The sequence below is a fragment of the Erythrolamprus reginae genome, chromosome 10 (assembly GCF_031021105.1).
Source record: "Erythrolamprus reginae isolate rEryReg1 chromosome 10, rEryReg1.hap1, whole genome shotgun sequence".
Classification (NCBI taxonomy): domain Eukaryota; kingdom Metazoa; phylum Chordata; class Lepidosauria; order Squamata; family Dipsadidae; genus Erythrolamprus; species Erythrolamprus reginae.
In genome coordinates, this window is record NC_091959.1 from 46,106,194 (window position 1) to 46,133,327 (window position 27,134).

Consider the following 27,134-nt stretch of genomic DNA (forward strand, 5'->3'; position numbering starts at 1 on the left):
TTAAGTCTGCATTTGACAAAAAGTAAAAAATCAAAGTAGTTTTGCTCCTCTTTAGAAGATCTATGGAGTACACACTCTCTCTCACACACACACACATACACATGCACGCACACACAGAGCCATGTTTCCTGCTTCACATCCAACGGGAGAACACATGAATAAAAAAAAGGGCTCCATTGATTCAAAAGACTAAGAGCTGCAAGCTTTTATTCACACTGTACATCACAGCCCCCCCCCCCCAAAAAAAACCCGTATTGGAACCCCTTGGCACCTCTTACGAACTGCTGAACGTTATACCTTTTTTTTTTTGCCATCTGTACCATAAAACCACACCGGCTCAAGTGCGTCACACAATACCATTCCCCTTTATTATTCTTTGCTTGTTTGAAAATGTCTCGCTGTACACCCGTTGCATTGGAAAAAGCGTGATTAGCCAGCTTTCTGTATGTCACTTCAATAACCTGCTTCCACGTCCCCCCACCTGGGACTTTATACCTCTGCTGGTTTCCCCAGTGTTTCATTCCTTAAGGGTGGGGAGGGTGGTGGTGGGGGAACCATATTGAGAATTTTGTACCAGTCCTCCCAGTTGAAAGAAGCAGGCAAGGAGTGCCAAAAAATGACACCTGGCCTGCGTTAAAGAAGACGGCGCCTCTGGCTATGCGCTGCCGGAATTTGGATCCTTATTTTCAAAGGTCTTTTTCCCTGCATTGTGTTTCTGTTCTACGCAAGACAAGCCTCCTTCACAACCAACCTGGGAAAATTGAAACATCAAGAATGAAATGGGCTCACAAACACACCTTCCTTTTTTTTTGGAATCAGTCTGAAAACTAAAAACTGTTTTTGACAAGCCTCACTTTTACATTTCCTCCTTGGCCACAGGCTCACTAAACCGGTTTGGAAGGCCAGCCTAGTTATTACAACACAAACTGCTTGGAATAGCGTTTGTCGTGTTCTTTTTATGGCTCGTTGTTGTGTGGCCTGCTCTTTTTATGGCTCTTATGCAGAGCTTCACGCCAGGGCTGTGCGCTTGTGGCAATTGTGGGTGTGGGAATCTCCCTCTTGGTAGGGCTCGAGGCCAGGGTGGAGATCTGCATTGTGTGGAAATTAATGTTGCGGAGAAGGTGTTTGAAGTGTGGTGACACAGAAAGACAGGAATGGCATGTGCCAATCTAGGTTCTCCAAGACAAAACAGGTGACAGCAGTAAGGAAAGAATGGATTCTGGTTATCACAGGTGGTAAACTCTCTATTATGGTTCTTCCTCCCACTCCAAAACCATAAACTCAGCCCATTTTGAAGAGAGCGAAGCCTGAGGGAAAATACAAAATTTAGAAAAATAGGAGGACTCTATCAAACGTTGATGGGAGGAAAACAGTTTCAGATTGTTCCGGACGACTCGTGTCTTTTCCCAACGCCTCGTGTTGGGGGGGCTTCCAGCAACCCACCTTTCCCTAGCTAGCTCTAGAGCAAAGTAAAACCTTGCTTCAAGGGGTCGTTTTTTGTGAAAAGGACACCTCGACGTTGCGCAACGCCTACTCGGGTGCGGTGAAAACAGCTCTACTTCCTGTGTAAACTAGGTTTAAAATGAGGGCAAAAAGGAGAGAGAGGCATTTCGAAAGCTTCCGTCAAAAGCCCAGGCACCGATTCCTTTACAAAATAAAAATAAAAATGGATGTACAGAATTTTACATCGGGGAGGCGCCGGTTTAAAGCCGCCCCTTCCCCTCTCGCGTCTCCCCAAAGCCGAGGCGTCTCCAGAGGAGGGCCCAGCGTGGAGATCCGCCACCCACCCCTTTTATTTGGGCCGACGGGGGCAAGGGTCCTTTTGAGAAGGCCGTTTCCGTTTCTTCTAGCAGCAACAACTCTCCAAACAGCGTGGGGCTGCTGGGAAGTCACAGGAGTGACCGAAAGCACTAGTTCTAACTACAGGTATTCACAATCTCTCTGGTGATTCCCCTTCCTCTCCTCTCCGCAAAGGAAGAACAGCGCAGGGAGACTCCCCACAAGACCCCGCTCACCGCCTTCCTGCAAAATCCACTGCTAAATTTACATGAGAAGGGTGGAAGGGGAAGAAGTATCCGTGGGGAAGGACCGCTCCTGCTCATCCAAGACCTATCTACCCATCCTCCTCCTCTTTCTCTCTCTCGTAAGCAGTAACCTGTACTTCCAACTCAAAGTGCATAGCTCCTCCAATCCTACCAGCTTCAGTCCACCGGCAATCGATGAGTCTCCTCCGTCAAGGGACAAAGGCGGCTTTGCCTCCTCCTCCCAAGCTTTCCTTCCAGGCTGAAGCCTCAGTTTGAGGGGGCGGCAATGGGTTTGTCCAGTTCGAGGTCAAGGCTGGCGCTACTGGGGTGCAAGCTGCTGTAGCAGGTTTTGCAGACCCGGCTGGGTTCGAAGAGCTGTTGGCTGGGGACCGGCGCCTTCTGGTTACAGCAGCTGGAGCAAAACACATTTCCACAATTCCTTCGGTCAGAAGCGGGAAGAATAAAAAAACAAAACAAAACAGATGAACGTGAGTTTGCAAGGCGGAAAGGCAATTTCTAAACAAGAAGAGTCCGAAAGGAGCCCTCCTGGAGAGAGAAGAACCCCGGGAGTAGAGGTTGGAGTTCCTTCCCTTCAGGGACGGGGCTATTCCTGCAATGTAAGGGTCGGGAGCAGGAGGAGTGGACAAGAGGCATAAAATCCCTTTTGGACCGTCAACGTCTCTGTGCTGGCTGCAATGGGACACTTGGACTCTGCCTCCAGGTGATAGAAACATAGAAGATTGACGGCAGAAAAAGACCTCCTGGTCCATCTAATCTGCCATTATACTATTATTTTATCTTAGGATGGATCTATGTTTATCCCAGGCATGTTTAAATTCAGTGACTGTGGATTGACTGACCATGTCTGCTGGAAGGTTGTTCCAAGCATCTACGACTCTTTCAGTAAAATAATATTTTCTCACGTGGCTTCTGATCTTTCTCCCAACTAACCTCAGATTGTGCCCCCTTGTTCTTGGGTTCACTTTCCTATTAAAAACACTTCCCTCCTGAACCTTATTTAACCCTTTAACGTATTTAAATGTTTCGATCGTGTCTCCCCCTTTCCCTTCCGTCCTCCAGACTATACAGATTGAGTTCATGAAGTCTTTCCTGATACGTTTTGTGCTTAAGAGCTTCCACCATTCTTGCAGCCCGTCTTTGGACCCGTTCAATTTTGTCAATATCTTTTTGTAGGTGAGGTCTCCAGAACTGAACACAGTATTATTCCAAATGGGGTCTCACCAGCGCTCTATACAGCAGGATGACCATCTCCCTCTTCCTGCTTGTGATACCTCTAGCTATGCAGCCAAGTATTCTACTTGTTTTCCCTAATGCCTGACCAAACTGTTCACCCATTTGGAGACTGTCAGAAATCACTACCCCTAAATCCTTCTCTTCTGAAGTTTTTGCTAACACAGAACTGCCAATACAATACTCAGATTGAGGATTCCTTTCTTCCAAGTGCATTATTTTACATTTGGATTCCCCAACATCGACACCAACTGATCCTGACGACGGAAAGCAAACCACGTTGCCCGAGAGAAGTTGTTAGGACTTGGAGTCCACCGTAGCCCACCAAGGCTTCGGCGCCAGAACAGGTGAATCTGCCATGCAAAAAGAAGTCACACAGCAAGCCGCGAGGGAAAACAAGTTACAGTCCCCGTGGTGTGAGCGATGGATGCAGCAGCTGAACGGCCTGGCCGGTGGTCAATCAGCACGAGCATTCTAGCACATGCGCCTGGTCTGGGTCACTGGAGGCAATGCAAGGGCATCCTCGTTGCTTACAGCAGTGTTTCCCAACCTTGGCAACTTGAAGATATCTGGACTTCAACTCCCAGAATTCCCCAGCCAGCATTTGCTGGCTGGGGAATTCTGGGAGTTGAAGTCCAAATATCTTCAAGATGCCAAGGTTGGGAAACACTGGCTTAAACTGAGAAACTGGACTGAAGAAAGACCTTTTGCTCTTCGCCCCAAAGGTTTATTCCGCGCCCTATGCGGCTTTCCAAGAGAGATGGTGATGCTAGAGAAAAGGATGTAGTAGAGCAAGTCCCCCCCTCCTCACTGTTTGATTTAAACTTTTTAATATTTGGCTGTGATTTCGTTTATGTTATCACATAGATAAAAAGAGACACTTGGCGAAGCAGCCTGAAAATTATCGAGCAGAAAAAAAATAAAGGGAACACTAAAACAACACAATATAACTCCAAGCAAATCAAACTTCTATGAAATCAAATTGTCTACCTAGGAGGCAACACTGATGGACCATCAATTTCCCCTGCTGTTGTGCACATTCAACTTTGTACAGAACAAAGTATTCAATGAGAATATTTCATTCATTCAGATCTAGGAGGTGTTCTTTGAGTGTTCCCTTTATTTTTTCTCAGCAGTATATTTCTACCAGGGAAGCCAAACTAGGCTGGGATAAGCGATTCCAGAGGCTTCTTGTGGATTCAAATAGGCCCTGCTATTAGAACTCCAATACTCTGGACATTTTAAAGAAAAAATTGGACTGCCATTTGGCTAGGAAGCTATAGGGTTCCTGCATAGGCAGGGGGTTGGACTTGATGACCCGCATGGTCCCTTCCAACTCTAACAATAAATAAATAAAGAGAGAGAGAGAGAGAGAGAGAGAGAGAGAGAGAGAGAGAGAGAAAGAAAAAGAAAGAAAGAAAGAAAGAAAGAAAGAAAGAAAGAAAAAGATAAACAAATAAACCAAGAACAGCAGGAGGGGAACTTTGGTAAGAGAGAAAGCAAAATCAATCTCAAAATAACTATTTTCTTCAATTTGCATTGCTCATTTAGGATGGAAAGAATCTCCTGCTATGGGAGGCTATTTCTGAGATATTTTGAGAAGCAGAGGCTGTTTATGGAATCCTGCCTGAGTAGATCTCAAAAAGATTTGTTCCTTTTGCCAAAATTGACCGTTGGCACTGATGGAAACAGAGTCCTTGATGATCCATATGACTAGCAAAGCTGAAAATATGGACAATACAGTGACACCTGGTCTTACAAATGCCTCATCATACAAACTTTTCAAGATACAAACCTGGGGTTTAAGATTTTTTTGCCTCTTCTTACAAACTATTTTCACCTTAAAAACCCACCACCGCCGCTGGGATGCCCCGCAAAAACACAGAGGTCCGGAGGTGGGATTTCGAGGACTTCGGTGTTTTTGCGATGCTGCGATTTCACTGATGCTCCCTTCGCTGGGAAACCCCACCTCCGGACTTCCGTTGACAGCGAAGCGCTAGTTTTTGCGATGCTGGGATTCCTCTGCAGCATCGCAAAAACACGGAAGTCCAGAGGTGGGGTTTCCCATGGAGGGGAGCCTCAGGGGAATCCCAGCAGCGCAAAAACGGGCACTTCGGCTGGCAAAAGGGGTGAATTTTGGGCTTGCATGCATTAATCGCTTTTCCATTGATTCCTATGGGAAATATTGTTTCGTCTTACAAACTTTTCACCTTAAGAACCTCATCCCGGAACCAATTAAGTTTGTAAGACAAGGTATCACTGTATACGCCCCCAACCATTATTTTTACCTAAATTTTATCCCTTGGTGTTAAAATTTGTTTGCTTTTAGATTTGGGACTGATTGTTCCAGTACCCGTGAGCTACCGTCAGCTGCCCCATGACACCAAGGAGACCAAGACCAAAATAATCTGCTGATGGGGCAGCGTACACGAACCAGCTGCTGTTGCAAGGGAAACACTTCACCGGTTAAGACATTGGCAGCCCCCATTGTTAAACAAAAAGCCCTGGATTCCACATCTCATTGGCTGCTTGTGCTTTATGACTTCTGGGGGAAAGGAAGCGTGGGGGGGGGGGGGGGGGGAGGCAAATGTTAGTCTGGAGAGCTGACCGAAGAAATGCGGACAAGACAACAGAGGCCGATGCAAATGCTCACCCAGTCTGACCCACATGTTCGGGATCCCTGCAGGGAGGGGAGAAAGAGCTCAGAGCTGACACTAAACCAGAGAAGTTTAAAAAGTACCACTAATACCTTGGGGGGGAATTTGGAAGCACAGGAGAGCAATATCTGAATTCTTTTTTTCCCCTTTCTTTTTCTTTTATTTCTTTTTGTTCATATTTGTATGCCGCCCCTCTCCGCAGACTCGGGGCAGCTGACGGCAATAATAAAAACAATGTACAACAAATCTAATATTTAAAAATATCTAAAAGACCCTTATTTAAAAAGCAAGACATACACACATACATACCATGCATAAACTATATAGGCCTGGGGGAGATGTCTCAATTCCCCCATGCCTGACGGCAGAGGTGGGTTTTAAGGAGTTTGCAAAAGGCAAGGAGGGTGAAGGCAATCTTAATCTCTGGGGGGGGAGCTGGTTCCAGAGGGTTGGGGCCGCCACAGAGAAGGCTCTTCCCCTGGGTCCCACCAGACGACATTGTTTGGTTGATGGGACCCGGAGAAGGCCAATTCTGTGGGACCTAACTGGTCGCTGGGATTCGTGCGGTAGAAGGCGGTCCCAGAGATATTCTGGTCTGCTGCCCTGCTTGCCAAACAGCTGGATGCTTGGCCAGGGAGCTGCACTAACTGGGAAGGAGGTCGGCCAGAGGTCCAAAGGCCTAGTGGGGATTGCAGAGTGCTGTCTTGAGAGCACCAAGGCGGGGCTGCACATGGGAGGCACCGTACCTGCAGTGGTGTTTCCTGCTGACGAGCCAGAAGACACTGTCACAGCCGTAACAGTGCGCAGCCAGGTGATCGGGCAGCCACCGCGTCACCTGCAAAGACAAGAAGAGAGCCTTTGCTTTCACATGTTAACACCGACAGGCGAGCACCGAAAGAAACGAGACAACAGCGGAAAAACAAACCGAGAAGCTCCAGCATTTGGGAGAGAGGAGAGAAGAGGAGAAAACGTCTGAACATTCTTCTGGAAGAGAAATCCCAAACCCAAGTGACTCGACCCCCGTGTGAGGAAGCCGTCACACGCTCCTTTCCCCCTGCACGCTTGAGTCCCCAAAGGGTTTTCCCCCGCTTCCCAAAGATGCAGAGCAGAAAGCAAGTGAGCCTTTGGCACAGGCAGAGTCGAGGAGGAAAAGCTTTATCGAGGCCGGTGTTAGGAGCCGAGGGAGGGAATCACAGAGCGGCATCGTTAGTAGAACCGGTGCGCTGATTAGGCAAGGAAGAGAGGGCGCCGGAGACGGGTAGAGGAGGCCTGTACCTCGGTGTCCTGCTTATCCACCTGCTCCCAGCTGGCTTCAGAGAAAATCTCTGTACTGCAGCGAGACAAGCAGTTGTGATCCGGGTTGCTTTCTGAGTCGAGCACTGACGTCTGTTGGCAAACAAACACAGCTGAGCATAACCTACTCCCGGTCCGCGGAAGGGGTTGGCGGCTGAGAACAGGGCCTCTTCTACCTCTGCGGTGGGGGGCAACCAGAGCAGAGGTTGGGAAAAGCAGGGTGGGGAAACTGACCCTATCTACCTCTGGAAGACGGCCTCCCCGAGAAGAGCAGTGAGACTGGTGTTGGATTATCTATCCGTCTGTCCATCCGTCCATCCATCCACCTACCCATCCGTCCATCCGTCCGTCCATCCATCCACCCACCCACCCACCCATCCATGCACCAATTATCTTATTTATGCCGCCAGTCTTGGGGCAATTAGACCCTAGCCCCCTGGCCAACAAATGTTGTGTATGGTTGTTGTTTGAAGGGGTATGATTGATGTTTAATATAATTAATGATTTTAGAGTACCGTAATTTATTTAGTTTTAACTAATTGGATTAAGCGTATTGTATCTTATTGTTTTTTTATATGTTGTAAGCCACCCTGAATCCTCGGAGAGGGGTTGTACATAAATCAAATAAATAAATAAATAAAATCCATCCATCCATCCATCCATCCATCCATCTATCCCCCCTCTATAATATCTATCTATCTATCTATCTATCTATCTATCTATCTATCTATCTATCTATCTATCTATCTATCTATCTATCTATCTATCTAATCATCTACCTACCTACCTAATCATCTATCTATCTATCTATCTATCTATCTATCTATCTATCTATCTATCTATCTATCTATCACATTTGTATGCCGCCCCTCTCTGTAGACTCGGGGTGGCTCACAACAATAACAAGAACAATGTAAGAACAAATCTAATAATTTAAAAAACGCTAAAAAACCCATTATTAAAAGCAAACATACACACAAACATACCATGTATAAACTGTATAGGTCCGGGGGAGATGTCTCAGTTCCCCCATGCCTGACGGCAGAGATGGGTCTTAAGAACTTTACGAAAGGCAAGGAGGGTGGGGGCAGTTCTAATCTCTGGGGGGAGCTGGTTCCAGAGGGTCGGGGCCGCCACAGAGAAGGCTCTTTCCCTGGGTCCCGCCAGATGGCATTGTTTTGTTGACAGGACCCAGAGAAGGCCAACTCTGTGGGACCTAACCGATCGCTGGGATTCGTGTGGCAGAAGGCGGTCACGGAGGTATTAAGTTTTTACTTGCTCGTTTCACACTATCTTTTAAACCTTGTCATCATTTTGCAAGGCACTCAAGAGTTGAACCAACTCAATCAGGGATAAAGTCATCGATGGGTTGCCCGTCTCTAGGGCAGCCTTTGGTTTGGGGTTGTTTTCTGTGCTGCATTTCTGCCCTGGGCACTGCGGTTAGTGTGAGTACTATGTACATAACAGTTTGGGTTTGGCAATATATAAACAAGCTAACAATGAATGCTTGTATGTATTGAAGCACTATAGCTTCAAGCGTTAGTGTTGGAGATGGCCACAAGAGGGAGCCAGAAGCGTGATTCTCTTTTTCTGTCTCTGTTATTTCTCTCTCTGGTACTGCTGATTCATTGTGTCTGCTGTAGTAAGAACTGTGTGTTTGGTGATAGTTTATGTCTTTGTAACCTGTACAAGTAAAGCCTGTAGTATTGTTAAGGTATTGAGAGTTATTGACTGATTTGACTGTGTATGATTGGACTGTTCAACTTGACTACGATGTTTGCTGAAGTAAATACAGTGTCCCCTCGATTTTCGCGGGTTCGAACTTTGCGAAACGGCTATACCATGGTTTTTCAAAAATGTTAATTAAAAAAATACTTTGCTGTTTTTTTCCCTATACCATGGTTTTTCCCGCCCGATGACGTCATACATCATCGCCAAACTTTTGTCCGCCTTTAATAAATATATATTTTTTAATAAACTTTAATAAATAAACATGGTGAGTAATGATCTAAATGGTTGCTAAGGGAATGAGAAATTGCAGTTTAGGGGTTTAAAGTGTTAAGGGAAGGCTTATGATACTGTTCATAGCCAAAAATAGTGTATTCACTTCCGCATCTCTACTTCGCGGAAATTCGACTTTCGCGGGCGGTCTCGGAACGCATCCCCCGCGAAAATCGAGGGGACACTGTACTATTTTATACAATTTAATGTATCTGGTTTGTATGACTGAACCATTACTCATATCCCCTGATAGCTATACAGTGGTACCTCATGATACGAACCCCTCATCTTACGAACAACCCGAGATACAAACCAGGGGTTCAGAAAATTTTTGCCTCTTCTTACGAACTTTTTTCTTCTTACGAACCAGCCACGCCGCCCGGCTGTCGCTTTTTGAAACAGCCGGGGAGCTTCTCAGCCTCCTCCTGAACCCGAACGCCAAACCCGAACTTCTGGGTTCGGCGTTCGGCGTTCGGGAGACCGCTGAGAAGCCCCCCGGCTGTTTCAAAAGACTACAGCCGGGCGGCGGGACTTCCCAGCGGCCTCCCGAACCCAAACTTTTGCCAAACTTCCGGGTTCGGCATTCGAGAGGCCGCTGGGAAGCCCCGTCGCCTGGCTGTCACCTTTTAAAACAGCCGGGGGGCTTCTCGGCGGCCTCCTCAACGCTGAACCCGGAAGTTCGGGTTTGGCGTTCGGGTTCAGGAGGACGCTGGGAAGCACCCCCGGCTGTTTCAAAAGGTGACAGCCGGGCGGTGGCATTTTTTTGCAGGGTTTTTTTGTTGTTGTTGCACGGATTAATTGATTTTACATTGTTTCCTATGGGAAACAATGTTTCGTCTTACGAACCTCCCCCTGGAACCAATTATTATTATTATTATTTATTGGATTTGTATGCCGCCCCTCTCCGCAGACTCGGGGTGGCTAACAACAGTGGTAAAACAATATAAACAATCCAATTAATAAAAACAACTAAAAAAACCCTTATTATAAAAAAAACCAAACATACACACAAACATACCATGCATAACTTGTAGTCGCCTAGGGGGAAAGGATAACTTAACTCCCCCATGCCTGGCGACAAAGGTGGGTCTTAAGTAATTTGCGAAAGACAAGGAGGGTGGGGGCCGTTCTAATCTCTGGGGGGAGTTGGTTCCAGAGGGCCGGGGCCGCCACAGAGAAGGCTCTTCCCCTGGGGCCTGCCAAACGACATTGTTTGGTCGACGGGACCCGGAGAAGGCCAATTCTGTGGGACCTCATCGGCCGCTGGGATTCGTGCGGTAGAAGGCTCGTAAGACGAGGTATTACTGTACTTGATATCTACTAGAAATACACATTTCCTTGATGCTTCCTTTATAACTCGGGGGTCACTCTGCCTACTCCTTAAGAATTGGCACGAGTGGAGGCAAGCGGAGAGGACAAAGGAACGGGCCTACTCACCACTTCATCCCCGTACTCCCCGTTGAAGCGCAGTGAGCTGTTCAGGTACTGGCTTTCCAAGCGGCTCTTCAGTTCCTGCACCTGCTTCTTCAAGCTCTCCACCTCCTGCTGGTGCCCGCTCTCAATCTGACGGAGGCGCTGCTGAACGACGTCGGCGTAGATGGGCATCCCGTCGTCATCCAGGTGATTCCGGGCGGGCTGGTCCGGGCTGCCCGCTGCTTGCTGCCGATTCGGGACGGCGTGAACCCATTTGTGGTGGAGGCTCCTTGGATGCGGCGGGGTGGAGCCGCTCCCTCCGCTGGTGGCGGAGATCTGCCGGCCGAGGGGAACTTTCACCCGGCTTTCTTCCCCGTTCAGGCAGTGCCCGTTGGGCGCGGCATATTTCTGAGGAGCAGCAAACCCTGCCGGGCCCTCGGACATCTTGTTCTCGGTCGCCAGGTCTCCGTTGCACACCACCTCTTTGTAGTCTATTAAAGGCAAGGCACACGGGGAAGGGTTGCTGCTGTAAGGAGTCCTATTTAGAGCTGCGGCCAACTTGTGCGCGTCCATCAAGTCCTCCTCCTCCTCCTCTTCCTCCAGCCGATTCTCCACCGCCTGGGAAAGATCGCCGACACTGTTGTCCATGGGATGACCCCAATGGGAAGCCAGTGCCCTTTCTGGCCTGGCTCCTGTTTCTGTTAAGGTCTCGGTCGAGCTCTCCATATTTGGTGTGGCCGCCTCAAGTCCTACAGGCAACAGCGGGATGGGTTGGGCAGGACTAAGAGCATCTTCAGCTTCTGCCGAACTACTACTAACACCCTCCTCCTCCTCCTCCTCTTCTTCCTCCTCTCTTGAAACTTCGCTATTTCCAGGATTGTCCCAAAAGCCAAGCAGCATCTCTGCCCCCTGAATTGGCTCCTGGATCGTGCAAGGGACAGCTGGGTGGCTCTCCTCCTGCAGCTCAGAAGCACCCTGTGATACCACCTGTTGATTAGAAACTGGATTGTCTAAGGAGCTTTCCTCATCCGCGTCGGACTTTTCACAAACAGTGGCAGAACCAGCCAGGTGTTCAGTCCTGCGTCCCTTGCCTAGCGCGAGATCCCCTTCTCCGTCCTTCCCTGCCCTTCCCTGGCTACGCCTCGCGTTCCCCTCAAGGTTCCCTTCTTCTTTGGTGGCTTCTTGCAAGATGTTCTCCATCTGCCCCTCGGCCACGGCTACCGAAAGCTCTGCTCCGATCTGGGGCCTGCTTGACTTGCCCAAACTCTCGCCCTCAAAGAGGTCTTCTCCCGGGTTGCCGAGGTTGCTGAGCTCCAGGGACCGGCGATGTTCCTGCCATTTCTCGTTGAGGCTGGGGTCGCTGCTACGCCGGTTGGTGGGGGCGACGCTGCTGTCACAGGCTGTGGTCAGATTGTCAAAGGACCTGGTCTTTGGTAGCCTGCAGAAGAAAAGTGAGAGCAATCAACGGTAAGTTTAACTTTCTTAAGTTAAGGGAAATGGTGGATGTGATGTGCCGGTGCCTCGAGGCTGTGAGGGTCTGGATGGGAGCGAACAGGCTCAAGCTCAACCCCGACAAGACTGAAGGGCTATGGACTATACCAGTGATGGCGAACCTATGGCATGGGCGTCACTGGTGGCCCGCGGAGCCATATCTTCTGGAACACGAGCCGTTGCCCCAGCTCAGCTCCGACGTGCATGTGTGTGCCGGCCAGCTGACTTTTGGCTCACACAGAGGCTCTGGGAGGGCGTTTTTGGCTTCCAGAGAGCCTCCGGAGGGATGGGGGAGGGCGTTTTTACCTTCCCCAGGCTCCAGGGAGGTCTTTAGAGCCTGGGGAGGGCGAAACATGAGCCTACTGGGCCCACCAGAAGTTGGGAAATAGGCCGTTTCCAGCCTCCAGAGGGCCTCCGGGGGGGCAGATGAAGCTGTTTTTGCCCTCCCCAGGCATTGAATTATAGGTGTGGGCACTTGCACATGGAAAAAAGGTTTGGCATCACTGGACTATACCATCTGTCCATCCTTGGTTCTGTGGGGGGGGGATATTAACCCCCTCAGAACGGGTTCACAACCTGGGTGTCCTCCCCGATCCTCAGCTGAGACTATCTATCTATCTATCTATCTATCTATCTATCTATCTATCTATCTATCTATCTATCTATCTATCTATTTCCTTCCTTCCTTCCTTCCTTATTTATTTATTCAATTTTATGCCGCCCTTCTCCTTAGACTCAGGGCGGCTTACAACATGTCAGCAATAGCACTTTCCAACAGAGCCAGCCTATTGCCCCCACAATCCGGGTCCTCATTTTACCCACCTCGGAAGAATGGAAGGCTGATTCAACCTTGAACCGGTGATGAGATTTGAACCGCTGACCTTCAGATCTACAGTCAGCTTCACTTGCCTGCAGTACAAAACTCTACCTGCTGCGCCACCCGGCTCTCTGGAGACTAGAACAACATCTCTCGGCTGTGGCTAGTGGGACCTTTGCACGGGTTCGCCTAGTGCACCAGTTGTGGCCCTATTTGGATCAGGAGTCTCTTCTCACGGTCTTATTACCTCATGACTCGACTATTGTAACACGCTACCCTTGAAAAGCATTCGGAGACTCCAGTTGATTCATCATGCACCCACATCACATCAACACTCCAGTCGCCTCTCCGAGTGCAATTCAAGGTGTGGGTTATCACCTATAAAGCCTGTAATTCTTACTCCATTCATATTTCTCCTGAAATTCCCACTCACCTGCTCAGAGGCTGATCCTCGGGGTTGGAGCCTGGGACGGGATAAGGGGCACAGCTATCATCCACAGGGGTGGAAGGTGAGGAGCAAGGCAGGTACACGGCACTCCACAGCATCAAATTGCGCACGTGGCACACAGGATACAGCACCTAAGAAAGACGGACAGAGACTGAGCTCAACCCAAACTTACAGTTTTGTTTAGTGACCGTTTAAGTTAGAGCAGCACAGGAAAAAAGTGACCTTTGACCTATAAAAACTATTGCAGAATACCCAACTGCCTCTTATTTATGGTAGTTCCAGTCTCCCAATGTCGTTGTCGTTATTATTATTATTATTATTATTAATTAGATTTGTATGCCACCCCTCTCCACAGACTCGTCATTGTCATCCCCTTCTGGCAAACAAGGTCAAACAAGATTCACTTAACCAACCTAACTTAAGAGCTGTGGCCAGAAAGGTCTTCAAATGGGCCGAAATCCACTTAACAGATGTGGGCTTAATTGTGGTGGCAAGTCGAGGATTACTTCTATTTAAGGCTGCAGTGGCCCCACCCTCCTTGCCTTTCGTAAGCTACTTAAAACCCACCTCTGCCGCCAGGCATGGGGGAACTGAGATACTCTTTCCCCCTAGGCCCTTACAATTTTATGCATGGTATGTCTGTATGTATGCTTGGTTTTTATAATAATAGGTTTTTAATTGTTTTTAGTATTAGATTATTATTGTATGCTATCTTGTTATTGCTGTTAGCCACCCCGAGTCTTCGGAGAGGGGCAGCATACAAATCCAATAAATAAATAAATAAATAAAATAAATAAATTATGAAGCTGAGCTTATGTAAACTGTAAATTTATAAGATAGAAGCAACCTTCCACTTGAGGGGTGGAAAGTTATAAAGGTCTTAGTACCAACGGTAATTTATTTGATGGTTGGGTGCGATTGATTTTTAATTTAATTAGGGACTTTAGATAGCTTTGTAATTTTAATTTAATTGGATTGATTTTATTGAAATTTATTGGCGTTTCTATATGTTTTAAGCTGCCCCGATTCTTCGGAGAGGGGCGGCATAGAAATCAAATCAAATCAATAAATAAATATGGGTTTTTCCTTCCCTGATTATATTACTCAAAAGTTTGAGAAAGAAAATTTCAAGCATGTTAAGATTGACACTGACCCCTGCTGGTCATTATCAGTATGACAGACACTGTTTATGGTCAATGGGTTACAGTATTTTCAATTTTCTGTGCAATTCTCAGCTGTTGAGTCTAGAGAAATGCACAGAAATGTTAGCCATAAATTTTAAAAAACCCTACCTTCCTCCAATTAGGTACACCTGTAAAGTGATATCCTCCACTACTCCAAAGAGGGTAGAAATAACACAAACAAAAAAAGGACCAATGCAGAAAACTAAATTAGGTGAGGCTGGAGGAGGCGGAAGAAGAAACCAAGCAACTATGTGGCTTCCTGGAGGATCTCAATGCGTGTGATAGAATGAGCACCTGGAGAGGAGGGGGGGGGGGTCATGGCAGGGGCATGGTGGTTTGCCAGGGAGGAGGAAGTGCATTTGAGAGAGAAGACCACATTAGGAGAATGCAGAGTCCCGAGCTACATGGGGAAGCAAGAAAGAGGTTCAGGGGGAGGGCAACTTTATAAGCTGTGGACTTCAACAGGTCCAAAGACGGGCTACAAGAATGGTGGAAGGTCTTAAGTATAAAACGTATCAGGAAAGACTCAATGAACTCAATCTGTATAGTCTGGAGGACAGAAGGGAAAGGGGGGACACGATCAAAACATTTAAATATATTAAAGGGTTAAATAAGGTCCAGGAGGGAAGTGTTTTTAATAGGAAAGTGAACACAAGAACAAGGGGACACAATCTGAAGTTAGTTGGGGGAAAGATCAAAAGCAACATGAGAAAATATTATTTCACTGAAAGAGTAGTAGATCCTTGGAACAAACTTCCAGCAGACGTGGTTGGTAAATCCACAGTAACTGAACTTAAACATGCCTGGGATAAATATATATCCATCCTAAGATAAAATACAGTAAATAGTATAAGGGCAGACTAGATGGACCCTGAGGTCTTTTTCTGCCGTCAGTCTTCTATGTTTCTAGGTCTATGGCATGGCTGGCTCAGGAATTCTGGGAATTGAAGTCCACAAGTTGTAAAGTTTTCATAGCTGCCTATCTCTACTCTAGAACCTCTCAGGACGTTGCAATAGCACTTAGACTTATATATCGCTTCACGGTGCTTTCCAGCCCCCTCTCTAAGTAGTTTATACAGTCAGTCTCTTGCCCTCCAACAATCTGGGTCCTCGTTTTACCCACCTCAAAAGGATGGAAGGCCGAGTCAACCTTGAGCCGGTCAAGATCGAACTCCTGGCAACGGGCAAAGTTAGCCTGCCATAATGTTATCTAAACTTTAGACGTTATAGCTTTAATCTGGCAAGATTCTGTCCATTTGGCGCAAACAAATAAAGGATTGAACTCGGTTGCATGTGTGTCTGGGCTTAGGGGCTTCATGGGGGGCAGCTGTGAGAGTCAAACAGGGAGAGGGAGTTGGGGGCTCAGGCCCCTGGGAAGAAGGAATCAAGAGGGAACAAGAACCAGTACGTACAGTTTCAGACTGGGAAGAGTAAAGCAGGTTTTTGAAGGCCTTGTTTCCTCCTCGCAGCAGGGACCACACCGAGCAGGTCCTTTCTTGGGTGTGCTTCTCGCCTCTCTCCTTCGCGTTGTTGCACAGGAATGTACCAAAGAGGCAGGAGTAGGTGTGTTGCACCAGCTTGACCTGCAAGAAAGGACAGTCCTGGGATCTGGGCTGGCCAGAGCCCTACACCACAGGAGGGACAATGTGTATCCACTCGCTTACTTGGAGCCCATCAAGGTCTAGAAATAGATTCACTTCTGCCGCACGAATCCCAGCGACCAGTTAGGTCCCACAGAGTGGGTCTTCTCCGGGTCCCGTCAACTAAACAGTGACGCTTGGCGGGACCCAGGGGAAGAGCCTTCTCTGTGGCGGCCCCGGCCCTCTGGAAGCAACTCCCCCCCGGAGATTAGAATTGCTCCCACCCTCCTTGCCTTTCGTAAGCATCTTAAAACCCACCTCTGCCGCCAGGGCATGGGGGAACTGAGACATTCTTTCCCCCTAGGCCTTTACAATTTTATGCATGGTATGTCTGTATGTATGTTTGGTTTTATATTAACGGTTTTTAACTGTTTTAATATTGGATGTTTATATGCTGTTTTTATTACTGTTCTTAGCTGCCCTGAGTCTACGGAGAGGGGCGGCATACGAATAAAATAAAATAAAATAAAATAAAATAATAAAATAAATAAAATAAAATAATAAAATAAATAAAATAAAATAATAAAATAAAATAAATAAAATAAAATAAAATCAATCAATAAATAAATAAATAAGACACATGAACGGACTCATCTTTGATGAAATGAACTTTGAAAAAATGTCCAAAGAAGTACAAAGAGAGGAAAATAAACCATGCATGATTAATTACAATTATCTAATTCCTGTTCAAGACGGGGTTGAAAACAAGATACAAAAATCCCCGGAATGTTATCTTTCTGTTTTTAAGATGTGCCTCGTTGTGACAGTTTGCGTTACGGTACGCAACACCTACAATTCTATATAGTCAAGTCCTACTGAACAGTGATTGGACCGACACCAAAGCTCACTTGGGACACCAAGAATATTATTGGAATGAAATTAATTCTTGAAATGAAAACGTTTCACTGGGAGCCTACACAAAGAATTGTGAAAATTCGACTTCTACTTTCGCCGCCTTCGGAAGTCTGATCCGCGAGCTCTGCGGTCAGCTCCGGCCTCTCCTTATTGGAGGGTCCAAATCGGGACGATGGCCACCCTGGAAGGGTGGTGAAGCAGAGGGGGACCGCCTAGCAGGTAGAGGGGAGCCTCATCTCCTTCCCTGTCTAGGAAAACCCCTTCCGCCAATGACAGGGACCAGCGGCAGCATACATGGCTGCCATGGTGGAAAGGCAGCTTGAATACCTAAGACTAAGCAGGAGAAGAAAGAGTGGCTTGCGAACTGGGTAAAATAACTTTAAAAAAACCAAACAAACTGAAAATTACCCCAAGAAAATTAAGGGGGAAGCATATTGGAGCTATTTTCCAGCGGCGAAAAAGCACATAAAGAAAATCGGAATACAGTAGTACCTCTAGATACGAGTTTAATTCGTTCCAGAAGGGAGCTTGTATGTCGAGGCAACTCGTATCTGGAACAAATGGCTTTAGACTTTGTTTTTCCCCTCCGACATAACCAGAAGCAAGGATTCTTGCGCCACCTAGTGGACGCTCGGCTCGTATCCCGAATTTGAGCTCGGGTCTGGAACAGAAATTTCTCTCCCCTCGTGGCTCATAACTTGGAATACTCGCATGTGGAGCAGCTCGTATCTAGAGGTACTACTGTACTTAAGAGAATTTTGTTGAAAAAATAATAATAAAGAATTGAACTCTCCAAAGGAAGACGTGGTATTGAAAAGATATTTAAAAAATACTGGAACTTGAGCTGGAACTTGGTTTTTTTTATTATTGGAAAACCTGCCCTTTTATTAGATTTATAAATTTGAAATAATTACATATCAGGTGGGAGAGGCAGTACCAAGTTGGAGCTGGAGCGCCACCTGCTGTTAAAAGGAGAATAGTGGGACTTTTTGCATTTGCTGGATTACCAATGTTTACTTTATATATATTATTATTATTATTATTATTATTATTATTATTATTATTATTATTATTATTATTATTATTATGTCAGTACAACACAGCAAACGAGATCACTATGCTGGATTTCGTATTTCATCACCAGTCGGGCGCTTCCCAAGCACCTAGGACTGCGTGATGTAGCGGCGAATGTTTGCCGATCCCAGTAAAGCGGCCTTTTGCAATTGACAGATGGAGATGTTGTCAATTCCGATGGTTTTCAAATGTCCGCTGAGATCCTTTGGCCCTGCGCCCAGCGTGCCAAGTACCACTGGGACCACTTTCACGGGCTTATGCCAGAGTCGTTGCAGCTCGATTTTGGCATAAGCCCGTGAAAGTGGCTTATATTATCATCATCATCATCATCATCATCATCATCATTATTATTATTTTGTATTAAAAAATACAAATGTTTACTTTAAACATCTTGGAGAATAATACAATAACAAGATCTTTAACCAAGTGACCCCTGAACATTGTTGAATAAATAAAAGTGCTTGGAAGTGCTTGGAATTCATCACTCAAAACTCTTTATTTTTCCCCCAGAAATATATTTTTTTTCTGAGCAGAGGTGAAGTGAAGCCCCACTTTTACTCCAAGGCAGGATCTCAACATTCACCCAGATTGTGTAGATTGTTGACCCGGATATTATCAGCGGGAAGAATTATGAATCACTTACAAGGAATGCTTCATTGAACTCGAAGGAGCAGGGGAATTGCCTCTGGAGTTGGTGGACACAGTCGAGCCACTGCAGAAACACCGGGCAGCGTTCGTTGAGGTCGTCCGAGTTCTCGCCGTGGCCACAGCGGTCTGCAAACTTATGGCCGAAGTCCAGCCATTCCATCTCCACCAGCACTTGGAAACCCTGCGGGAAACAAGCCCGTCCTCTCTTTGAGCTCCTGGATCCACTGAAGCCCCTTCGGAGACAACCGTAGCCCTCCGTGGCCCTGACCATCAGCATCTTTGCAACTTTTAAGACCTCTGGATATGAGCTCCCAGAATTCCTCCATGCTGGCTGGGGAATTCTGGGAGTTGAAGTCCACAGGTCTTAAAGTTGCCAAGGTGGGTTTGCAACCCCTGATATACATCTCTATTTCCATTTGATGCCTCTATCAATGAAAGTCTTCCACAATCCTTATTGTATTCACTTGTAATAATCAGGTGTGATAATCTGTCATTTAAACCTACAAAGAATCTGGCAAGCCTAGTCAGGCCATTCCTTCATTTCCTGTCCTTGTGGACCTTTATCTGTTTTATTTTCATTTTTTGCTTATCCTTGTCTTTCGGGGGGAGGGGTGTGTGTCTGGGGGTTTGTTTGTTTGTTTGTTTATTTGATTTGTATGCCGCCCCTCTCCATAGAATCGGGTTGAAGTCCACAGGCCTTAAACTTGCCAATGTTGGATGCCCATGGAATCAAACCGCCACAAAACCTCTGGGGAAGTGTAAAACACACCAAGGCTGCTTTAATTTAATTCAATTTATTAAACATTGGGGGGGGGGGGTTGGTCCCATAGAGTCGGGGCAGCAACAGAAAAGGCCCTCCCCTGCGATCCCGCCAACCTACATTGTTCGGTCGACGGGACCTGGAGGAGGCACTTCTTCTTTAGTGCAAGAACGAGGGGGCTGTATGTGTGAATCGCTTGTGGTTATGTCTCCAACAAGCCAGATTTCTTTCACTTGGCCTTTCCCCCAAACTGACCTAAGTCCCTTCCGGTCTCCACCTGCTTCATTCATCCTAGGACACAACTTTGTGCCTCCCAGTACTCTCTAAACATAGAAATCTAGAAGATTGACAGCAGAAAAAGACCTCCTGGTCCATCTAGTCTGCCCTTATACTATTTCCTGTGGATCTATGTTTATCCCAGACATGTTTAAATTCAGTTCCTGTGGATTTACCAACGTCTGCTGGAGGTTTGTTCCAAGCACCTACTACTCTTTCAGTAAAGTACCTCCTTACTCTTACTAACACCTCCTTCCTCTGCCTTCCCTCCTTCCAGGGAGTACCGCCCAAGCATTCTAGCTCAAAGCCTCTTCTCAACCCAGAGCCAAAGGTGTCCCCCGATCTAGACCGGTTCCGGAGCGACAAACCTCAATGGTCCGGTAATATGGATCCAGCAGCAGCTTGGACAGAGCCACGATCTGCGGAGTCCGATCCCAGCCGTCGGAGCAATGGACCAGGACAGGCCGCTGGTCTCTGTCCACTGCGTGAACCACCAGCAGGGCTGATTTCAGGAGCACGGAGAGATGCTGGAGCCACTTGGTGCTCTCCAGAGCCGACAGCCAGCTGCAAAGGCAGACAAGAGGGGGCAACCTGGCTTGGGTGTTAAACCACACGCAGAGGGGGGGCTTTCCTTGAATGGGATTAAAGGGGCTTGGATTAAAGGGGTGAAAACAGTTATAGGCACCGTATTTTTGGAGTATAAGACACACCTTTTTCTCCCCTAAAAGAGGCTGGAAATTTGGGTGTGTCTTATTATTATTATTATTTATTAAATTTGTATGCCACCCCTCTCCGTAGACTCGGGGCGGCACCCAACTTATACTCCAAATGTAGCTTTTGTGAAGGTCTTTCCCCCCCCAGCCTTAATGTGTTAACGAGTTATAATGTGTATGAGTTATAGTTTATAAATAATACTTGTAAAGCTTGTTTTTTTTAATAAAAACTTAATCCAACCCAGTTAATCCTTGCTTAGTGACCAAAATTGGGACCAGGAGTTCTGTTGCTAAATGTTGCAGTCACCAAAACTCACATGACCATATTAGGCTTATTTATTCCTTACAACAAGAGATAGAAACCTCTAATCCCTTCACTACCACTGAGTTTTTAAGACTAAGCTATTAGGGTTAGCTAAAGGGTGGAGCTAATTATTATGCTAATTTAACTCAGTCCCTAACCAATAAGGCTGAAGTATCACCCATGTTGGACTCTCCACAGCAGTGCATTGGAGAATTTCAATGATACGGAACATAGCTTTGATATCAATCTTTATATTTACAGTCCATTGCAATTGCTTGTGTTTATGGGATTACCATTCAAGTGCTTTGCAACTCGTACACATCTTCCCTGCTCTGCAGGCTTTTTTTTCATTGCTAATCGCTCAGAAGATGGTTTTCCCCCCCAGCCCTGAGTTATTTGCAGGCTTGTTTCCATTGCTACTCCCTCCAAAGAATATTTTTTTCAGCCCCAACCAGGGGATAAAGTAATGCGCTGAATCTAACCAGGCTAAGGACGCTAGCCAGACGAATACCTGGTAGGTACATTCCCCCCCCCCTACTTTCCTCCCAAAAAACTAAAGTGCGCCTTATATTCCGGGGTGTCTTGTACTCTGAAAAATATAGTAGTCTTCGACTTATAAAGTTTGTTTGGCGACTGCTTCAAGTTACGACGGCACTGAAATAAGGGACATATAGTTGTTTTTCAGGCTTACAACCCCTGCAGCATCCTCAGTGATCGAAAGTTCAGATGCTTGGCAATGGACTCATATTTCCAGTGTCTGGGGGGGGGGGGGGTGTCATGTGACACCCCCCCCCCTTTTTGTGACCCTCTGACAAGCAAAATCAATGGGGAAAGCTTAACAATCATATCATTAACTAAACAACTGTGGCAAGCAAGGTCATAATATGGGGTACAACTCACTTTAAGAACTATCCTGCTTAGCAATGGTGGTTTCCAGCTCAATTGTGGTCTTATGTCGAGGACTTCAATTCCCAGCATTCCCCCAACTATGCGGGTGGGGGAATTCTGGGAGTTGAAGTCCACAGATCTTAAAAGTGGCCAAGATTGGGGGCCACGTGTGCTAAGGCCAGAAAGGAGGAGTGGGGGCCACTTACTTTCCAGGGTCCGGCATCTGCGTGCAGAGCAGCCTCAGTGACTGAAAACTCTTCCGAATCGAGTGGATGTTAGCCATTCCCATGAACACCACTTCACAGTTGGGGTAATACTCTGTTCGAAAGCGGGAGAGAGAGAGAGAGAGGAAGAGACAGAGGGAGGGAGGGAGAGAGAGAGCGGCAAAAGCAATTCAGATAAGAGGTCGGGATGAACCCTATTATTATTATGTCAGTACAACACAGCAAACGAGATCTCTATGCTGGATTTCGTACTTCATCACCAGTCGGGCGCTTCCCAAGCACCTAGGACTGCGTGATGTAGCGGCGAATTATGTTTGCCGATCCCAGTAAAGCGGCCTTTTGCAATTGACAGATGGAGATTTTGTCAATTCCGATGGTTTTCAAATGTCCGCTGAGATCCTTTGGCCCTGCGCCCAGCGTGCCAAGTACCACTGGGACCACTTTCACTGGCTTATTATTATTATTATTATTATTATTATTATTATTATTATTATTTATTAGATTTGTATGCCACCCTTCTTCGAAGACTCGGGGCGGCTCACAAGTTACAAAAACAACACAACAACAAATCTAATAATTAAAAATCACTACTAAAATCCCATATATAATAAAACCAGTCGGCCAATTCATTCACAGCCACACATTACATCTCGTAAAGAGAGGAGGGGGGCTTGATCTAATCACCCCAAGCCTGGCGACACGAATGAGTCTTGAGGCTCTTGCGAAAGGTGGGGGCAGTGCGAATCTCTGGAGAGAGCTGATTCCAGAGGGCCGGGCCCCCCACAGAGAAGGCTCTTCCCCTAGGCCCCGCCAGACGGCATTGTCTAGCCGACGGGACCTGGAGAAGGTCAACTCTGTGGGACCTAACCGGTCGCTGGGATTCATGCGGCAGAAGGCATGAATCCCATGAATCCCAATTACAACCTTTACTATGGAAACATGCTGGCAACCGATTGGGGCCCGTACCTTGCCCCCTCCCGCTTCTTGGGAGTTATTTATTTATTTATTCGATTTCTAGGCCGCCCAATCCCGAAGGACTCAGAGTGGTTTACAACAATATTAAAAAGTACAGTTAACAATAAAAAGAATTCAAAACAATCGCCCCAGTTATTGTTTTAATTCAAAAGGAGAGGGTGGCAACGCATGGGAATCATTCGGACACAATGTTAAGGGGACCATACGTATTTATCTCCCCGTGAGCAAATAACAATAGGGGAGTAGCAGCTAAGGTGTAGGCATGGCAGCTGCCAGTTGGAGAGGATTTTATTTATTAATCAGATTTGTATGCCGCCCCTCTCAATGTAAACAAATCTAATATTTAAGTTAATTTAAAAAACCCCAATTTAAGAAACCAATCATACATACTGACATACCATGCATAAATTTTATAAGCCTAGGGGGAAGGGAAAGTCTCAATTCCCCCATGCCTGATGACAGAGATGGGTTTTAAGGAGCTTACGAAAGGCAAGGAGGGTGGGGGCAACTCTGATATCTGGGGGGAGTTAGTTCCAGGGGGTCGGGGCCACCACAGAGAAGGCTCTTCCCCTGGGCCCCGCCAGACGACATTGTTTAGTTGATGGGACCCGGAGAAGGCCAACTCTGTGGGACCTAAGTGGTTGCTGGGATTCGTGCGGCAGAAGGCGGTCCCGGAGATATTCTGGTCCGGTGTCATGAAGGGCTTTAAAGGTCATAACCAACACTTTGAATTGTGACCGGAAACTGATCGGCAACCAATGCAGACTGCGGAGTGTTGGTGTAACATGGGCGTATTTAGGAAAGAATTAGGATCCCAACTCTGCCCTCTCTGGCATCAATTGCAACAGGAAGGTGTGTTTGGGAGGGGGAGGGAGGAGACAGGCAAGGTGAGAATTTCAACGTTTGTACAGTATTGTCCACCTTCTTCCTGGTCTACGTTGAACTGAAGGCATCAAGGCCAGGTCCAGAGACGCTTTCCTGCCTCCCGAGGTGTATAAATGCACGGGCGCCTTGAGACGAATGTATTCTCACCTGGACATTCGCAGCCCCCTCCTTTGGCTCTGTTGGCGACTGCGGCTGTGTAGGAGCGGGCGTCTAAGATCAAGAGCTTCTGGGGCTGGATGGCTAAGCTCTCTGCTCCCGAAGCATTGGAAATGGAAGAGTCTAGGGGAAGAACAGGCAGAACAGAGAGAGAATGACAAGCTAGCTAGCAAAACGGGCCTCTTTCTCCCTAGCGCTCACCCGTTGTGTCATTTCTCCATCTCAGCCATAGTTCCCTCTAAGCTGAGCAGTGAGCAATCGCTCACTTAAAAATCATCATCAACTCAGAGTTTTCCAAACCTGCCCAGAAGCCGAGAGGGAAAGAGTGAGAGGGAAGGAGAGAGAGAGGAAGAGAGAAACAGGTAGAAAAAAGAGAGGAAGGAAAAGAGAAAGAAAAAGAATGGGAGTAAGGAAGAGAGAAAGAAAATCAAAATCTAGTTTGAAACTAGCTCAACTATTTAAGTGGCATTTTGATATTGATAGAGTTGCCCTATTATGAGCTCACTGTTATAGACACACAGTAAAGTATTTTATTTTGAAATTCTCTGAGGCAAAACAGGGTGGGCTTTTTATTTATTTGTTTGTTTGTTTGTTTGTTTGTTTATTTATTATTTCTGTGCCGCCCAGTCCCAAAGGGACTGCCGCTCAGACACTATACTTTTCCGCCCCCCCCCCCCCAAAAAAATTAGAGGGAACACTGATCTCAGCTACTTTAAGACGGGTGGATTTCATGGGAATTCTGGGAGCTGAGGTCCTCCCAATGTAAAACTGCCGAGGTTGCATGACATTGCCTTGTATGAACCCTGGAGTCCTCCAGATGTGCAGAGCTGCTATTTCCAGAATTCATAGGTGAGCACAACCCAGGGGAGCGGCCGTCCCGAGGAATGTGCAGCAGGCTGATTGGGAAAGAAACCTCTTTAGTTTATCTCACCGTCGAAAGAGATGGTGGAAGATTTGTACCTTCACACTTGCAAGATTCTGTTCGTGTAGCTTTACAATAGACAGTAAGATCCATAGTGGTGCAGAGGTTGGAAGGCGGTATTGTAGGAGAACTCTGCCCACTATAAACCGATTAGAGAGGGCTGTAAAAGCACTATGCTTTTGCACTATTAAGTCTAAATGCTAATGCTATTCTTTCTTTCTTTTTTTCCTTCCTTCCTCCCTCCCCTTCCTTCCTTCCTTCCATCCATCCATCTATCCATCCGGCTAAAGGTTGAGTCAGCCTTCCATCCTTCCGTGCTGGATAAATGAGAACCCAGATGGTTGGGGGCAAGAGGCTGATCCTGTAAACCACTTAGAGAGGGCTGAAAAAGCGCTATGAACTGATATATAAACATAGAAACATAGAAGACTGACGGCAGAAAAAGACCTCATGGTCCATCTAGTCTGCCCTTATACTATTTCCTGTATTTTATCTTACAATGGATATACGTTTATCCCAGGCATGTTTAAATTCAGTGACTGTGGATTTACCAACCACGTCTGCTGGAAGTTTGTTCCAAGGATCTACTACTCTTTCAGTAAAATAATATTTTCTCATGCTGCCTTTGATCTTTCCCCCAACTAACTTCAGATTGTGTCGCCTTGTTCTTGTGTTCACTTTCCTATTAAAAACACTTCCCTCCTGGACCTTATTTAACCCTTTAATATATTTAAATGTTTCGATCATGTCCCCCCTTTTCCTTCTGTCCTCCAGACTCTACAGATTGAGTTCATGAAGTCTTTCCTGATACATTTTATGCTTAAGACCTTCCACCATTCTTGTAGCCCGTCTTTGGACCCGTTCAATTTTGTCAATATCTTTTTGTAGGTGAGGTGTCCAGAACTGAACACAGTACTCCAAATGTGGTCTCACCAGCGCTCTATATAAGGGGATCACAATCTCCCTCTTCCTGCTTGTTATACCTCTAGGTATAAGTCTATATGCTAATGCTCTTCCTTCTTTCCTTCCTTCATTCCTTCCATCCATCCATCCATCCAGCTAAAGATTGACTCAGCCTTCCGTCCTTCCGAGGTGGGTCAAATGAGGACCCAGATGGTTGGGGGCAAGAGACAGACTCTGTAAACCGCTTAGAGAGGGCTGTACAGCAGTATGTAAGTCTAGGTGCTACTGCTGTTGCCAAATAGCTCCTCAGGTCCTGCTCTCTGTCTGAACTATCTGGAAAGACTGACCTTAGTGATTGTTGGCCAGTTGCACTGCGTAAGGCAGCCAACCCTTTGGACACAAAGCAAGGTCATCAAGCCCAGCTTACCAAACTCTGCGTCGGAGAAGTCTCCCCCATTGGAGAACTCTCGCGAGCAGTTCCCGTTCACCAGTTTACCGCTGCTCAACTTGGAATCGGAGGCGCAGGCTTTGGCCACTGACTGGACAAGATGTTCGTCGTCGGCGTTTCTCCAGCCCCACCAGCTGACCTCAGGCTGCCCGCAGCGAGAAATGACCGCCCCGTTGGTCTGGTGCCTGCATGGAAACAAAAATCAATCCGCCACCATTGTAACAGGAATAAACTGCAGGTCATCCGTGGATGCAACAGGAACTAACTGCCACAGAGGATGAACAAGTACGAGGGTTGCCCAGAAAGTAATGCACCACTTTTTTTTTTCTCAGGCTACAGTAATGGTATGAATGTGAAATTTTAGATATACAGTGATACCTGGTCTTACAAACGCCTCGTCATACAAACTTTTCGAGATACAAACCCAGGGTTTAAGATTTTTTTGCCTCTTCTTACAAACTATTTTCACCTTACAAACCCACTGCCGCCGCTGGGATGCCCCACCTCCGGACTTCCGTTGCCAACGAAGCACCCGTTTTTGCACTGCTGGGATTCCCCTGAGGCTCCCCTCCATGGGAAACCCCATCTCCAGACCTCCGTGTTTTTGTGATGCTGCAGAAGAATCCCAGCAGCGCAAAAACAGGCGCTTCGCTGACAACGGAAGTTCGGAGGTGGGGTTTCCCAGCAAGGGGAGCCTCAGTGAAATTGCAGCATCGCAAAAACACAGAAGTCCGGAGGTGGGGTTTCCCATGGAGGGGAGCCTCAGGGGAATCCCAGCAGCGCAAAAACGGGCGCTTCGGCTGGCAAAAGGGGTGAATTTTGGGCTTGCACGCATTAATCGCTTTTCCATTGATTCCTATGGGAAACATTGTTTCATCTTACAA

The 27,134-nt window shown here is 46.8% G+C and overlaps 1 protein-coding gene across 7 annotated transcripts in view; it reads right to left on the reverse strand.

The window, feature by feature from the left end:
- The window catches only part of MTMR3 (myotubularin related protein 3), a 100,457-nt gene that overhangs the window by 806 nt on the left and 72,517 nt on the right, over positions 1-27,134 (reverse strand). For 3 of the 7 annotated variants that reach the window (XM_070763108.1, XM_070763103.1, XM_070763109.1), the window contains 12 exons: positions 26,230-26,435; positions 23,969-24,100; positions 21,944-22,055; positions 20,201-20,396; positions 18,792-18,977; positions 15,992-16,162; positions 13,381-13,526; positions 10,664-12,077; positions 7,208-7,318; positions 6,679-6,767; positions 5,929-5,955; positions 181-2,463 (listed from right to left, as the gene is read on the reverse strand). In XM_070763108.1, the coding sequence (XP_070619209.1) occupies positions 2,292-2,463; positions 5,929-5,955; positions 6,679-6,767; positions 7,208-7,318; positions 10,664-12,077; positions 13,381-13,526; positions 15,992-16,162; positions 18,792-18,977; positions 20,201-20,396; positions 21,944-22,055; positions 23,969-24,100; positions 26,230-26,435 (2,962 nt within the window). In that variant the 3' untranslated portion in view covers positions 181-2,291. Of the gene's footprint in view, positions 1-180; positions 2,464-5,928; positions 5,956-6,678; positions 6,768-7,207; positions 7,319-10,663; positions 12,078-13,380; positions 13,527-15,991; positions 16,163-18,791; positions 18,978-20,200; positions 20,397-21,943; positions 22,056-23,968; positions 24,101-26,229; positions 26,436-27,134 lie in introns of those variants that run through there. The other 4 variants (XM_070763106.1, XM_070763105.1, XM_070763104.1 and 1 more) reach the window with 4 other exon arrangements.